This window comes from Sorex fumeus, unplaced genomic scaffold, assembly GCF_029834395.1.
Source record: "Sorex fumeus unplaced genomic scaffold, SorFum_2.1 ptg000075l, whole genome shotgun sequence".
Taxonomy (NCBI): Eukaryota; Metazoa; Chordata; class Mammalia; order Eulipotyphla; family Soricidae; genus Sorex; species Sorex fumeus.
In genome coordinates, this window is record NW_026606132.1 from 24,399,912 (window position 1) to 24,415,459 (window position 15,548).

Genomic DNA, 15,548 nt, shown 5'->3' on the forward strand with positions numbered 1-15,548 from the left:
AAGACTGTGTAATAGACCGTGGAACAGTTTAGATATTAAACCTTATGCACATTAATTGATTGCTTCAATCTTCGAACAACCTGGCACTTGGCACTTAATAGATATTCACATGGTTGAACACAGGGATTTATTATCCTCCTTTACAGACGTTGGGCCTGAGTTCCAAGCACTGAGTAGCATTTCCTAACTTCTAAATGTGTAGTTAGTGAGGGTAGAGCCGAGATTTCAAATAAGGTCCTTTTAGATGAACATTTTCTGAGCATCTTTTATTTGAGTGATAAAATGACAAGTGATGAACAAACTTGGTTTTGAGAAGTTGATAGGCTTGTCAGGCAGTCATACATATAAGCAAATAATTTCAACACAATGTGCTGAGTGCCATGATAGAGAATCCGATGCATTATTTTGTTATGGGGACATGGGGTGCGACACCTAATCCAATGTGAAGAGGTCCTGAAAGACATCTTGAAAAGTGAAACCCTAATTAAGTTTTAATCTACTAATTATTGAAGAGTTTTCAAAATTATATTCATGTGCTTTTAGAGTGCAATATATATATATATATTTTTTTTTTTGACTTCACAGTCTTTACTTTTAAACGAGTATCAGAACACCGAGTAATAAGATGGGACAAGTCCTCGAATTCTACCACCTAGTGATTTTGATGAGGGGAAACTAAAAGCAACCCAGACACTGCTGCTGCGAGTCACGTGCTGGCCCTGGGCAGGGCTAGTTAAAGGTCGGCTGCTGCTTTACGTGGGGAAAAAGAACTATTTACTACTTTTTCATAGATGAAGCCCCTGACCTTTAAGAAAGTTTTAGGGAAAAAAATTTTTTTGATCCCTTCCTTTCTTAAAAAAAAATTACGAAATCTTTTTTTTTCAGTACATCTAAGAAAGACACTCAGTATTGAGACATATATTTATACATTGCTTGAGCTAAAAGGAATAGAAAAGCAAAATATTTTAAATTTCTAAGAAAAATGAGGTAAAAAGATGAAATCTTTGGATAAGCTAGAGTTCGTACAAAGAAACTAGATTTGCTATTCTTCAGAAAAGGGAAGGGACCTATCACCATATAAATAACTGAATGCCTTTTCACACAATTAGAACTCAAGCTCCACTAAAGCACCGTGTCCCAGGAAAGTGTGTCAATCCACGGGCACAGGTGTGGCTTTCTTCCCCGCCTAGCCATTGATGCGATAGTTTTCGTGGATTTGCGGCTGGATGTCGCAGATGAAGGCCAGGAGGTTATCCAGAACCTCGTCCCTGATCTGCTGGAAGTAGGTTTGGAGGACGGTCATCTTCTCCTGGGTCTCCTTCTCCACTTCCGTGCTGCAACTGCCGTGGGATCCCAGCGCCGCAGCTTCCTTGGCCTTGAACTCCTTCTCCCTCTGCAGGCGGTACTGCTCCATTTCTGCCTGAGCTTCTTCTTCGGCTTGCTTCAGTCTCCGATTCTTTCGCTTGCAGGCCTCCAACATCTTCTCGGTGGCCCGCTTCTCGGCCTGCAGCAGCTGCTGGATGCACTGCAACTGGCTGGCCATGGCGCCGGCGACTGCGAGCCCAGGGCCGGTCACTGCAACAGGCCGAGAGCCGCCGCGGGTCCTGGAGTGCAATATGTTTTTGACCACAATTATAATTACTACCAAAGCATCTTGGGCTGGAGATAGCACAGCGGGTAGGGCGTTTACCTTGCACATGGCCAACCCAGGTTCTATTTCTCCACCCCTCTCGGAGAACCCGCCAAGTTACAGAGAGTATCCCGCTCACATGGCAAAGCCTCGCAAGCTACCCATGATGTATTCGATATGCCAAAAACAATAACAACAAGTCTTACAATGGAGACGTTACTGGTGCCCGCTCGAGCAAATTGATGAACAACGGGAGGACAGTGCTACAGTACTACCAAAGCATCTTATACCCCTCTATCCAGTCCATAAGACTTTTAGTTAAGCTTTCAAGGTTCATTGACCAAACTTAGAAAGGCCTTTTTAAGTTGAAAAATCAGCTTCAATGAGAGCACAGAAGTTTGAGTGGCGTGATGCTCCTAAAATTACTGGCATGTTTGATGACAAGGGGGACTTGTCAGGTATGAGAGGTTTTCATCAGAATCAATCAGATCCTGAAGGTGTATGCTTTGTATTATATGTCATTAGTTCTTGAACGTAATTTTTAAAAATCATCTGTGAAAATCAAAATAGAAATCTATCCCATCACATACCCACTGATTTTCTTGATCAACTTGGTTTGACAATCATTCCTGAAACCAACAAGAAACTGTTGGAAAATTGGTAGCAGAGCAGTGACATAATTATGTTGGGGCACTCTGATTGGTGATTTACATTGAGGCAGGTAAGTTTGAGAAGGATGTTATTGTAGGCACAGAAATCACGGTCACAGTCCTCCCGTTGTTCATCGATTTGCTCGAGTGGGCCCAGTAACGTCTCCATCGTGAGACTTGTTGTTACTGTGTTTGTCATATTGAATACATCACGGGTAGCTTGCCAGGCTTTGCCGTGTGGGGCACAGAAATCAATAGGAGTTTATTGGATTTCCTAAGTGATCTTTCATGCTGGGTGGAGTAAGATCATGTTGGTAAGAATAGAGGGAAAGAGGCAGAGCAAAATAGATTTGAGATAACAAAAAAAAAATAAAGAATAGCTTAAAGTGGTTAAATACTCTGGTTCCATCCATGTGGCTACAGATGGCGTGATTTTGAGTTTTTCTTAGAGCTACATAGTATTCCATTGTGTATAACTACCACAACTGATGCATTTTTGAAAGATAGAAACAAGGAGAAAGGATAGTTGTCAATAGAAAATGAAAACTAAGTGGTGGATTGCTTATGATTTAGCGAGGCATGTGAAGGAAGCGATTTGGTAATAGGTGTCTAGCATTATTTTCTACATTTCTGGAATGGCTATTCAGAGGGTGATATTTCTGACAAGACTTGGAAAGTGAATTGGTAGATGAAGAATGGTCAATAACTGATTTACCCCACTTTGAAACCCTCTGATTTTCAGACTCTGCAGGGCAACCAGATATTTGTTAACTCAGAATATGTGACTGTCTGGGTAATCAGACCTGGGCCCCTCTAAAAAGAGGGGGTGGGCTTGAAGTCATGTGAATAAAAGATCTTTAAAAATTTTAAAATTACTTTTATTTTTTATTGATTCTCTGTGGGGTACAGTCACAAGGCTTTCATGTTTGAGTTTCGATCATACAGTCATCCAATATCCATCCCTTCAGCAGTGCACATTATCCCCCAGAAAAATACCCAGTAACCCCCCTACCCCCATTCACACCTCCCCTTGCCTGTGTGGAAGACAACTTGCACAATATTCTCTTTCTATAATTTAGTTTCCTTCGATATTTTGAGACCAGACCCACCACCACTCATACCTGCTGAAAAGGCAATGCTAGACGATGTGTTTTGTAATGCGAGCAGCCGCATGCTTTAGGAGTTTTGAAATTTTAATAATTAGGGTCTGAAGAGGTCACTGCAGAAAGTTGCTCAGGACCGAGGCTCGTTTGTGTGTCTCTGGATCCTGGCTGTGTGGGAACTTAAATAGATGGTGGCCAGGTGTGGCATCATCTCAGAGTCGCGGGGCGGGGGATGGAGGAGTGCCCACTCCTTCCCCATCTCGTGAGACCTGGCTTTTGGTGCCACCATCACTCGTACCTGGAGCTTATCACCGGCTTCTAGAAAATGGCACCCACCAGAGTTCTAAGAGGGTAGGTGGAGGGACAGCACCTACCCCGTTTGGAGCAGCCCAGCCCAAACGGAAATAAAAGATCTTTCAGGGAGAGCATATAGAGTGAACTTTTAATTATTCTACCCTTTTACACCTTCAAGGATATTCTCGAAGAAAGAAGGAATATACATATTTTAAAAAGTCATTGCAGGGGCTGGAGCGATAGCACAGTGGGTAGGGTATTTGCCTTGCATGAGGCCGACCCGGGTTCAATTCCCAGCATCCTATATGGTCCCCCGAGGACCGCTAGGAGTAATTCCTGAGTGCAGAGCCAGGAGTAACCCTTGGACATTGCTGCATGTGACCCAAAAACAAAAGAAAAAAAGTCAGTGCATCAGCAAGGCAAGGTGGGGTATTGAAAATGGCATTAAAAATGAGGTGAGGAAACCCAGATTGAAACCCTGTCTGTACGCCTTACTGCTGTGCAAGTTTGAGCAGTAACAGCTTCTCAGCACCAGGTCTCCATCTGTTCAATAAAGGGATTATGAATATCTGTCTCATAGGGTTCATAAAAATGTTCAATAAGGATATGGGTGTGAAAAATGCCATGCAAAGAACTATTAAAAATTAGGGTTTACCCCTTAGAAACTTGGACCAGAATAGGTCAGTATTTCAAGGAGTCAGATTTGGGTGCAGTGTTACAGAAAAACTAATGCTTCAAGGTCTTGGATGGTGGGAAGAGCTTTGGGAGATGGGAAACTCTGAGGTTCTGAAGGTCTTTCAGCAGAAACTGAGTTGCTGGCCTTCTACTGAGGATTTTGCTGCCAGGAGCAGGGTTGCTCTGCCTGACCAGAACACCCTTTCATGACTCAGCATTTGTGTTACTGTGATATGTCTTTCTCCGTGGAAATTCTTAATTGTGTGTGTATGTGTGTGCGCATGTGAGAGAGAGGGAGGAGAGAGAGAGGAGAGTGAAAGAGGAGAAAGAAAGAGAGAGAAGGAGAGAGGGAGAAAGAGAAAGTAATGCAGGTCTAATAACCAGGCAGACTGCTTCAGATGATGCCCTTAGAGACATCATCTACAAACTATTTAGTGGAAAATTGTGGATGTTAAAATGTGTCTGAGTAAAATGTGCCATTTGGCCACTCTAGTGGGAAAAAAGGATAAGGATTCTGATATGTAACAATTCCAAATCATAAGTTACACTAAAATGATTGATTTTTATTACTTGTGAGCAGAGTATCTCGCCCGCACGGCACAGCCTGGCAAGCTCCCCGTGACGTATTCGATATGCCAAACACAGTAACAACAAAGTCTCCGATGGAGACGTTACTGGGCCCGTTTGAGCAAATCTATGAACAACGGGAGGACAGTGACAGTGACAGTGACAGTGAGCAGAGATACTATAAACAGCTAACAAATACCAAGTAGAGGTCTTCTGGAGTAAGCACGAATGAGTAGATAAAGATCATTTGAAATCAGTGCACTAATTATATGTATATGAAAATGAATGTGGTAAGAGAGCTAGAAAAACAGGTTGCTCTCTGAACTGGGTTAAACATATCCCTAAAGAGCTCAGATTCATATATTTAATTTACACAAAATCCTGTTGTTGTTAGTTTTTACTATGTAGATGGAGGGTAAAAATATGTCAATGATTGGATTATCACAATGTTAGCAATAGTTTGAATTATATTTTATGCTTTTTTAAAAGACTGCATTAAGAAATAATTGATATAGCAGTGTTTACATTTCATGTGTATGGTTTGATGTATTGTGAAATGATTGCCACAATAGATTCAAATAACTTCCCTCTCACAGAGATATGCAAACATTTTTAGAAGAGTATTTTTAATGCCCAAAGGCAATAGAAATAAAAAGCAATAGAACTAATCTTCAGTGAGAAGCTTGACACTGGTATGTGATGTCGCATGGCCGCAAAAGCGTTCCTGTGCTCCTGGAATTCTAAACTTTTAAATAATTGGAGTCCGGAGACATCACTGCCATCAGCAGCTCTGTTCCAAGATTCATTTGTGAGTTTCTGGATCATGGTCGTTAATGCGCTTAAATGGCACCTGGAGGCAGTTCGTGGGCATGACAACCAGGACCCCAGAAGGGTGAGGTGATGGGAAGGGACGGCCTGTTCCCGGACCCTTGAGGCCTGGATTTTTCAGTCACTGGTCTTGCATACCTGGGTTTTCCAGTGAATTCATTCTCTTGCATGGGGGGCTCAGATGAGCCTGTGGAGATCAGTCAGGAGGGTGGTGGCATATGGGTTCTGGAGATCCGTAACCTACAGGGTTCATTTGAGCAGGCAGAGAGACAATGTCTGCTCCCCCTCTAAGGCGCCCTGGTGAAATCAGCCTGGATCAGGGTCCAGAGACATCTCTGCAGCAAGCTGCTCGGTTCTAAAATTCATTTGTGAGTCTCTGGATTGTAGCCGTTAATGTGCTTAGATGTGGTGCTGCCTCTTACTCCTGTTCTATCCCCCCTAGGATTTACTCTTTTGAAAAAAAACTTTGCTATATATCACATAGCAGTGTTAATTACGGGGATAATGCCGTATATTCTGTAGTGCTTATTTATCTTATAACTGGGAGTCTGCACCCTTTAGACACCTTCTTTTAATTCCCTCCCCCCTACTTTACATCTCTGATAACTTCAAGTCTGATTCTTTGTTTCTATGTACTTTTTTCTTTAAAAGTTCCACATATAAGTAAGGTTTTGCAATATTTGTTTTTCTGTGACTTATTTTACTTAGCCTATTGCTAAAAGTAAAAGTAAAGGCCCTCCCATTGATCATCGATTTGCTCGAGCGGGCCCAGTAACATCTCCATTGGAGACTTTGTTGTTACTGTGTCTGGCATATCGAATACGTCACGGGGAGCTTGCCAGGCTCTGCCGTGAGGGCGAGATACTCTCGGTAGCTTGCCAGGCTCTCTGAGAGGGGTGGAGGAATCGAACTCCGGTTGGCCATGTTGGCTGCGTGCAAGGCAAACGCCCTACCGCTGTGCTATCGCTCCTATTGCTAAGAACAATAAACCATATATGCATATACACACATGTATGTATACATACATACATACTTGACCTGTTTATCCATCATTTATCACTTAGAATTTTTCAATCTATTGCATATTATATATAATGCTGCAATGAACATGAGGTGTTGCAGGTATCTTTTCAAATTAATGGTGTTTGTTTGCTTTGTATTATATACCAAGACGTGGAACTGCTGGATGATATTACACTGTCCTCCCGTCATTCATCGATTTGCTCAAGCGGGCCCAGTAACATCTCCATTTTGAAATTTGTTGTTACTGTGTTTGGCATATTGAATACATCACGGGTAGCTTGCCAGGCTTTGGCGTGCGGGCAAGATACTCTCGGTAGCTTGCTGGGCTCTCCAAGAGAGGTGGAGGAATCGAACCCGGCTCTACTCAGCCAGGCTAGCTGTGCGCAAGGCAAATGCTCTACCGCTGTGCTATCGCTCCAGCACTGGATGATATTACAGTGTAGTTTAAATTTACCCTTCAAATTAAATAGATTAGTCACAATTGTTGCAAAGCTTTGGGTCAACTTTTGGTATTCCTGTTTGATTGTACTGATAATATACCAAGGGCTAATTAAGAAAATCTAGCTAATATTTTGAAAAGGTATTTAAATAGTCTTCCCCCCCTCTTCCTTGCCCCTTGTCCTCATACATAGGAACTTGTGGGCTATGAACAAGAGAGAGGGTTTTCTCTGATTCTACACTCAGGACTTCAAGTCTTGCAATGACAATTTTGGATAGGACTAATTGGAAGAGGTCCAGGGACTCTTATGAGGTGGAAGTTGGGAGGAAACCACAAAAGGGAGCTGAGGAAACTCATTATACTGGCTATTTGGTAAGAATCTGAGAGTGCATGTTTGTTTACAACAGCATAGACGACCCTTTATATCAATACATACAAAATCTATTTGACTCTCTGCTTGAAAACTTTCTAACAGATCAACTTTAAAAAATTTTTTTTATTAGTGAAACACCATGAGTTAACAGATCAACTTTAAGGGAGGTTGTAGTATGGTGACAAGATCCCTCCTGAGAGGGAGTAAAACACTTGGCTTTTTGGTAGTATCTGACCACTCAATGACCTTGAAATCTTAGGCTTATCCTTTTTTTTTCTTTTTGGGTTACACCCGGAGATGCACTGGGGTTACTCCTGGCTCTGCACTCAAGAATTACTCCTGGGGGGGCTGGAGTGATAGCACAGCGGGTAGGGCATTTACCTTGCACACAGCCGACCCAGGTTCGATTCCCAACATCCCATATGGTCCCCTGAGCGCCGCCAGGAGTAATTCCTGAGTGCAGAGCCAGGAGTAACCCCTGTGCATCGCCAAGTATGACCCAAAAAGCAAAAAAAAAAGAATTACTCCTGGAGGTGCTGAGGGGACCATATGGGACATTGGGAATCGAACCCATGTTGGCCGTGTACAAGGCAAACGACCTATCCTCTGTGCTATTGTTCTAGCTCCAGGCTTATCCTTCTTGGTTTAACTATCTCCATACACAATGAGAATGGTGTGGATCAAGATGTTGAGTTCTTCTACTAGTCGTGAGCTCTCAAGCATGGCATAAATTTCTGTGGGCTTTGGCATGTAGCTTGACTTTAGGAAAAAACATACTCTGAACCCCACACTTGAATGGAATCTGTGGAAACTACACAAGTATAAATCCAACTCTAAAGAGTTGTTAGAGTTGGGGTGATGAAAACTGTGTCATGTTGGAAAAGTAAACTGAAGAAAATTGAGCAAGGTTGGATCATTGTGCTCCTCAGCCTCTACAGATGTAGCAGCTTACACACCAGACCGGAAGCAGAAGTCTTCGGTGTTCCAAGGACTTCGATGAGATTGATAACCCCCAAGTGACACACATACCAGTCAGCCAGAGACCTTTTCTCCTTCATCAGAATGGCTCATTTGCTGAGGGTTATGGCAAAACAAAGGGGCCACATGATGCTCCTGTTGGTGGGAGAGCAAGAACATAAGGGTTGATATTGGATCTTAAGATGATAATTTTTAAAAAGATCCTCCTTCACTGCTGGTGGGAATGCCGACTGGTCCAACCCTTTTGGAAAACAGTATGGACTATTCTCAAAAAATTAGAATCTGATCTCCCATTTGACCCAGCAATACCATTCCTGGGAATATATCCCAGAGAGGCAAAAAAAGTATAGTCGAAGTGACATCTGCACTTGTTTGTTCATTGCAGCACTCTTTACAATAGCCAGAATCTGGAAAAAACCTGAGTGCCCCAGAACAGATGACTGGTTAAAGAAACTTTTGTACATTTACACAATGGATTACTATGCAGCTGTTAGAAAAGATGAAGTCATGAAATTCACATACAAGTGGTACTACATGGAAAGTATCATGTTAAGCGAAATGAGTCAGAAAGAGCGGGATAGACACAGAAAGATTGCATTCATCTGGGGAACATAAAGTAACAAAATAGGAGACTAACACGCAAGAATGGCCGAGATTAGTACCAGGAATTTTGCTCCATGGCTTGGAGGCCAGCCACACATGCTAGGGGAAAAGGGAGCTCAGATAGAGAACAGAGCACCAAATAAAGGGTGTTGGGAGGATCCTCCCAGGGTGGGAGAAGCATGCTGAAAGTAGACTATAGACCGAACATGATTGCCACTCAATGCCTCTCTTGCAAACCACAGGACCCAAAAGGAGAGAGAGAGAGAGCAAAAGGGAATGCCCTGCCATAGAGGCAGGGTGGGATGGGGGGGATGAGGGGTAAGAGGGATGCTGGGACCCATGGTGGTGGAGGATTGGCGCTGGTGGAGGGATGGGCACTTGATCATTGTATAACTGAAACCGAAGCACAAAAATTTGTAAGTCTATAACTGTACCTCATGGTGTTTCACTAATAAAAAAAATACTATATCTGTAAAGAAAAGATCCTTTAACAACAAAAAAAGCAGCTCACTACATGTATGTAGGCCAGAGCTTCCAGAATTATTCTACAAAGGAGGGAACTTGTGCAGAGTTACTGAGTTGTCTATTCAAATGCTGTCTACCACCTAAATTGTAGTACTGTAACATTGCGATTTTCAGCCAAATTACATGCAGGACAAATTAACCTGATTTGTTAATTTCCTTGTTAATTGCACCACAAAGGGGAATATTTTTGTCTTCTGCCTTTGTGTACATAGCAGACCTCAACTTAAAAGCAGAAAAACTTAATGTAGCTACATCTATATTTATAACAAATAACGTTTGTTTTCATTTTCTTTCCCCTGCTAGCTCCTATGTAGCCATTAATTATTCAAGGAATGCATCTTAAACACCCTAGTTGAAATATACACAACTGAGCAGGAATTGGTCAACTTCCAGAACACTTTGGTTTGCCTCTAAGTAATACATCCTTAGAACTGAAAAGGGATACACCCAGTCTTTTCATGTGGTGAGGTCAACAGGATGCATGGCTAATGTACGAAGGATAGACAGCTAATTATTACTGAGATTCAGGTAACTGATTTCATGGGCATTTTAGCTGTCATGCTGTGGAATAATTGTAAACTCACCAGGAAGGAATTGCAAAACACAACCTACTTATCCTTTTTCCAGTGGCTACAGAAAACTTTTACTCCTGTTCTGCATTGTGTGCTAACCTTCTAGTTCATCATTTTTTGGGTCACACCCTGTGATGCTCAGGACTTATTCCTGGCTCTACTCTCTGGGATCACTTCTGGCAGGGCTGGGGAACCATATTGGATGCCGAGAACCAAACATGGGTTGACCATGTGCATGACAAGCACCCTACCCTCTATACTATTGCTTTGGTCCATAATCATTGAAAATATTATTTTAAGTATTGTCTCTTCAATAACAGCTTTTTACTAAAATCCTACAGAATGGTGACGTTGCCCAGCGTGCGACTTCAATATGTTGGCTTGATTTGAAGCAATCAGAGCTATTAGCAATATAAAACAGAGCTCAGTAGCAATCTTATTTAAAATTTTGTTCAAGTTAATATTACATCTGACTAATGTAACCATCTGTATCTGGCCCCATCAGTGACAACATAAAATTGTTAAACACCATTTCATACGCATCAAGTGCTTTGGCTTTGGTATAATTGTATGATCATGCTTTATTGTACTACTTTATTACTTTAATTTAAATATCAGTACCACCAGCAGCAAATATTCTAGGCTTTCCACAGAACCAAAGGGACTGGGTATTTCCGCTATACTCTTACTGCTATTAGGTCTTTATATAGTCTGTAACTGTCCGGACATATTCTTAAAGTCTTGGTTTCAAGACCTTTTCAAGAGGACTCCCTTTGTATTTTCTCCATCTGGTATTCCTGATAACTATATTTCTCTATTTATACTATTTATCACAATTCAAAATGATACCTGTATTTTAAAAATCATTTAAAATTGTTTCTCCCTACTAGATTATAAATGATAAAAGGACATGTGTACATCACCATGCATCCCTTATATAATAAAGTGAATGGGTACTTTAAATATTTGAGGTACTTTAAGTATATTAATGAATAAGTGAAACATTGTGATGAGAATTATAAGGAGGCAGGACCTCTATATGCAATGAGCATCTTAAGTAATCTCATGGTTACAGTAAGTCTGACCTTAACCTATGAAACTTATGCTGGTATACCCACATGCTTGCTGGGCATTTCCACTTTATGATCCAGAGGCATCTCAGAGTTAACATCCCAAACTTGCTTCTAAATGTATTTTTCCTCTTTAAAGTCATAATTTGGATAATACCATTACCTGAGCTATGGTATTCACTTATGCAATTTTATTGCTTAGCATTCACTGTCCAGGTTTCCTCAACTCCACTCAGTACCATTAGTGCGCACTCCTGAAACAACTCTCACTTGTCCTTCATACTCCCTACTGGTATGAGTTTGGTGCAGGTCTTTATCATATCCTCTATAGGCTACTAGTGGAAGTGCTTCCTGATGGTGCCTCTGCCCCTCTCTTTCCCTAAAGTCTACCTCCCTACAGCGGAACAGTCAAACGCTATTCTTTTCCTCTGTCCAGAAGTCAGTAGAGACTGGCAATGTGCAGAAGTAGCTGGAACCTTACTGAGTAAAAGACATTCAAAGATTGCAGGCATATGATTTCTTCAAGATTAATTTCCTTTTTGTTTTTCTGCTACGGAGCCAATGGAATAAGCTATTAAAATGCTTTGGGCTTCTGAACGAAAGCACAGAACTGTGCCAGCAGAACAACATAAAGGTTTCCTTTCTTTATTTTCCTCTAGAATTTATCTGTGATGGATGATGTGACTATGAATCTTCACTTAAAAATGGAATCTTGAAATATCACAAAATCCCAGAGCATCATCTGGACAAAGACTGTCTATATCCTATGTCTGAGGCTTAGAGAAGGGCCTCAAAGACAAAGGCACTATTTTACGGTCATAGAGCAGATCTCTGTGGAATTAGGACCCATGTACAGGTCTCTATATCTCTTAAGTCCTCTCTTAAGTAATTATCTCTTAAGTCATTTGAATGTGTTATTAAAACATTTGGAAGTTTTCTGAATCCTCCTCAGACCTCTATGGCATGATTTCCTGCTTCTCTGGTATCTGAGAGCCAATCAGTGAGGCTAGGAATAGAGCCTGACCTTGGTAAACTGGTGCGTGTTTCTGGAGTGATTCCCATAGGGGGCACCATATTTGGAACACTCGGGGCTTCTTAGAATTGCCTTGAGGATTTCCGTGGATGTCAACCCAAGGGGTCCCAAGTAACAGCACTCTGCACTTCTATCTCCATTTCACATACCATGTGAACTTTGACTTCCATCTGCTGTATACGGACTCGTTTTCATTGGATTTAAGTGATTTCATGTTGCGTCTTAAAAGCCTTTGTGAAAACAAATGCATTTAGTAATTTGTTCTTCTTGTTGACTGCATGTTGAGTTAGCAATATACTAGTGGAATTTGTGTTTTTAATTTTTACCCTTATCTTTACAATGGTAAAGATAGATGAAACCCTAGACTTGCTTTCATGAATGTGGTGATTTAGGTATAGATCATATGTAACTGGTTCGTAGACCAGTGCTTGAGGCTTCTTAGCTCTGTGCTAGTATGGATGGGTTGTTTCACTGAAGGAGTCAGGAGTAAATGAAATTGTTTAGTGTAAGGTGTATGCCCCTGGACATCTAGTGTCTCTTCTCTGGCTTTAATTTGAATTATGTACTCTCAGCCTTCTATGCTAACCAAGTGGAAAACAAAGTAGGTAGTGCGATTTCTGAGAGAAAGACATAGTACTGGGTAGTAAAATGCAGAGTGTCCACAGAGGGGAACTGGAGATTGACAATGATGACATGCACCATTGTGGGGTGCCCCAGGGAGTAATCTCCACTTTCTGGCATGAGAGCTTAATGGTAGGAAGGATGTAGGAGCATCACAGGATTATTTTTAGTGACACTGGGGATTGATCTCAGGACCTCACCCATGCAAATTATGCACTTTGCCATTTAACTGAACACCAGGCAACATGAATGTAGGGGCTTTGACAAAGAGACAAATAGTATGCCACATTTAACTTTTCTATTAGTACCCAGAGGTGGTGGACATTCTCTTGATACTTCTTTATGTGATGAATGAATGGCTATGTCACTCCTGACTGGCCGATCTGGACACAAAATGCAAGCTCAATGCCAACTTCCACTTCTCCCCAATCTTTTAATTCTGCCCTTCACCCTGACATACCTTCCACACAGGCCTGTAGATACTGGTATTGTTCCTCAAATGCGGACTTCAATTCAGAACATCAGTATTGTCTGAGAGCATGTTAGAACTGCAAAATCTCAGAGTCCATTGCCGACCTATTTAACCAGGATCTGTATTTTAATTCCAGGTGAATCACTGGAACATTGATGTTTGAGAAGCACTGTTGAGAAATACTATTGCAGGCCACATGCTTAAGTTCAGTCTTCTTTGGATGGAAGGACAGCAACTCCCTGTAGTCAGCCTTTGTTTACTTCTCAGGCATGGCATTTTTGCCACTTGTGGTTTAGTCCATCCGCAAGAAAGTAGAACTAGGGAAGAGGATTTCACAGGCCTGACAACAGACTGGGACACTTGAGAAACAAACTTCAAGGTCGTGTTCATTCTGGAAGTAGCACAGAAGAGGGAACATAGAGGATAGGTGAGTAATTCCAGTGGACCTTCTAGATTCCTTGTTCTATGGGAGCGGGAGGCAGTGTGGTTGGAGCAGGGTCAGAGGAGGGGCCAAGAAAGTGTAGGGTGTAAAACATGACCTTGTATACCCAAGTCTAAGAGCAGTGTTGTTTACAGATGTTCTTAATGGCCATGTGATTGGGGATGGAGTTTGGGGATTCGGTGTAGGTCGTGGTTCCTTGAGCTCCTGGGTGATTTCCTGTACCTGGGTGGTTGCCAATACTTGTTGGAGTGTGGGAAAGCAGTGGAGGTGGGATCATTAGTACTTTCATGGGGGAATCAAAATGAACTTTTCTAAGCAAACTCTTCAACAGCCCAAGAAACATAGTTGTCGACTTATCTATGGAAGGTGCATAATGAAGGTAGCTCCTTTAATGCCTAATGACAATTCAATTAGACCAACAGTCAGCCTCCAGCAAGAGATGATCAAATGCGGGTGTGAAGGGCTTCAAGCAGTTGTCTCCAAAACAATGAATTCCTCAATGAATACAAAGCAGTGACTGGTGTGGTTTGGGGTGAGGTGACCACTGAAGGGTGAAGTATAGCATTTTGTGCCCACTGTTACCTGGATGATGCCATGGTTGTGGGACAGAAACAGGTATGAAGTGAAATCCATTAATTTGCTCTTTCAAGCAGTCACACCTCACCTACATCTGTCAAATGGATCCAAATTCCCTTTCCTTGCCTATTCTACAGTTAAATAATGCTAAATCACTTTGTGCTCTGTCAGGTGGGCATTCATGAAGAAACAATGGTCACCCTGGCATTTCATGTATGAGAGCGCCTTCAGCTGCCCACGGATCTTCCATTTACGTTGTCCTCCCTTTGCAATGCATAGGGGTCCCTGTAAAGTCCTTTCTGCTACTCTGCCCAAAGTCTTCCAGCCCCCTCACGCAGATATACTGCTGTGATTCTCATTTTTTGAGTTCCACAGGCAGGGGAGGGTGATTTTATATTGGCAAACATTTCTGAAGAGACAAATAATTGCCTCTGGAAAGAGAATTCTTTTCTCTTCCAAAAATTCATATTTGCTGGTTAAAATTGATGTGACTTTATTTTTTTGGCTAGTGTTCTGCAGTCTTCCACTGAGCGGTAATTATTCCTTTGGTGTTGCAGGAGTTTGCTGAAAGAAGGGAACTAAATCTAAAAGAGTGAATCCATCTGGTCCATATGTGAAGCGCTCTCTGAGGCCACCGACACTGAAATGTTACTGCTAGATTTTTATCTACTGGTATCATGTAGATATTGATATAATGTCAACTAATGCTCTGGGTCACTGAATGAAAAAAGGCTGCATTCCATTCCCTTACATGGCACTAGATGCCCTACACAGTGGATTGATGATCTTCTTGGCAGAGCACAGTGGTAAGCTAGACCTTGCGTTCCAGTCCTGCCACCTGATTCTTAGACTCTGCTTGGCCCAATCCAGCACAGGGGTAGTTACTAAAGGTCGGCAGTCAGAAAAATCAGTGGCTCTTAATCCCTGGTGTGTCAAGAAACAAAATGGGTTATAGTAGATACCCTGAACCCCAGGCCCTCACCAGTAGGTGGCAGCCCAAAATAGTCTGATACCTCAAGATTTAAGTACCCCTGGGAAGAGCTGCTGAATGCCATAGGGACATATTCCTGTGCA

The 15,548-nt window shown here is 42.0% G+C and overlaps 1 protein-coding gene across 1 annotated transcript; it reads right to left on the minus strand.

Moving 5' to 3' along the window:
- Positions 1 to 895: 895 nt before the first annotated feature.
- Positions 896 to 1,598, minus strand: LOC130038395 (V-type proton ATPase subunit G 1-like). Its single transcript, XM_056130272.1, has one exon. The coding sequence runs from the start codon at positions 1,541 to 1,543 to the stop codon at positions 1,187 to 1,189; it is 357 nt and encodes a 118-aa protein (XP_055986247.1). The 5' UTR covers positions 1,544 to 1,598; the 3' UTR covers positions 896 to 1,186.
- Positions 1,599 to 15,548: the final 13,950 nt, after the last annotated feature.

Bases quoted from the DNA above. Each gene is read 5' to 3' on its own strand.
- LOC130038395 (XM_056130272.1), bottom strand. From the start codon at position 1,543: ATGGCCAGCCAGTTGCAGTGCATCCAGCAGCTGCTGCAGGCCGAGAAG.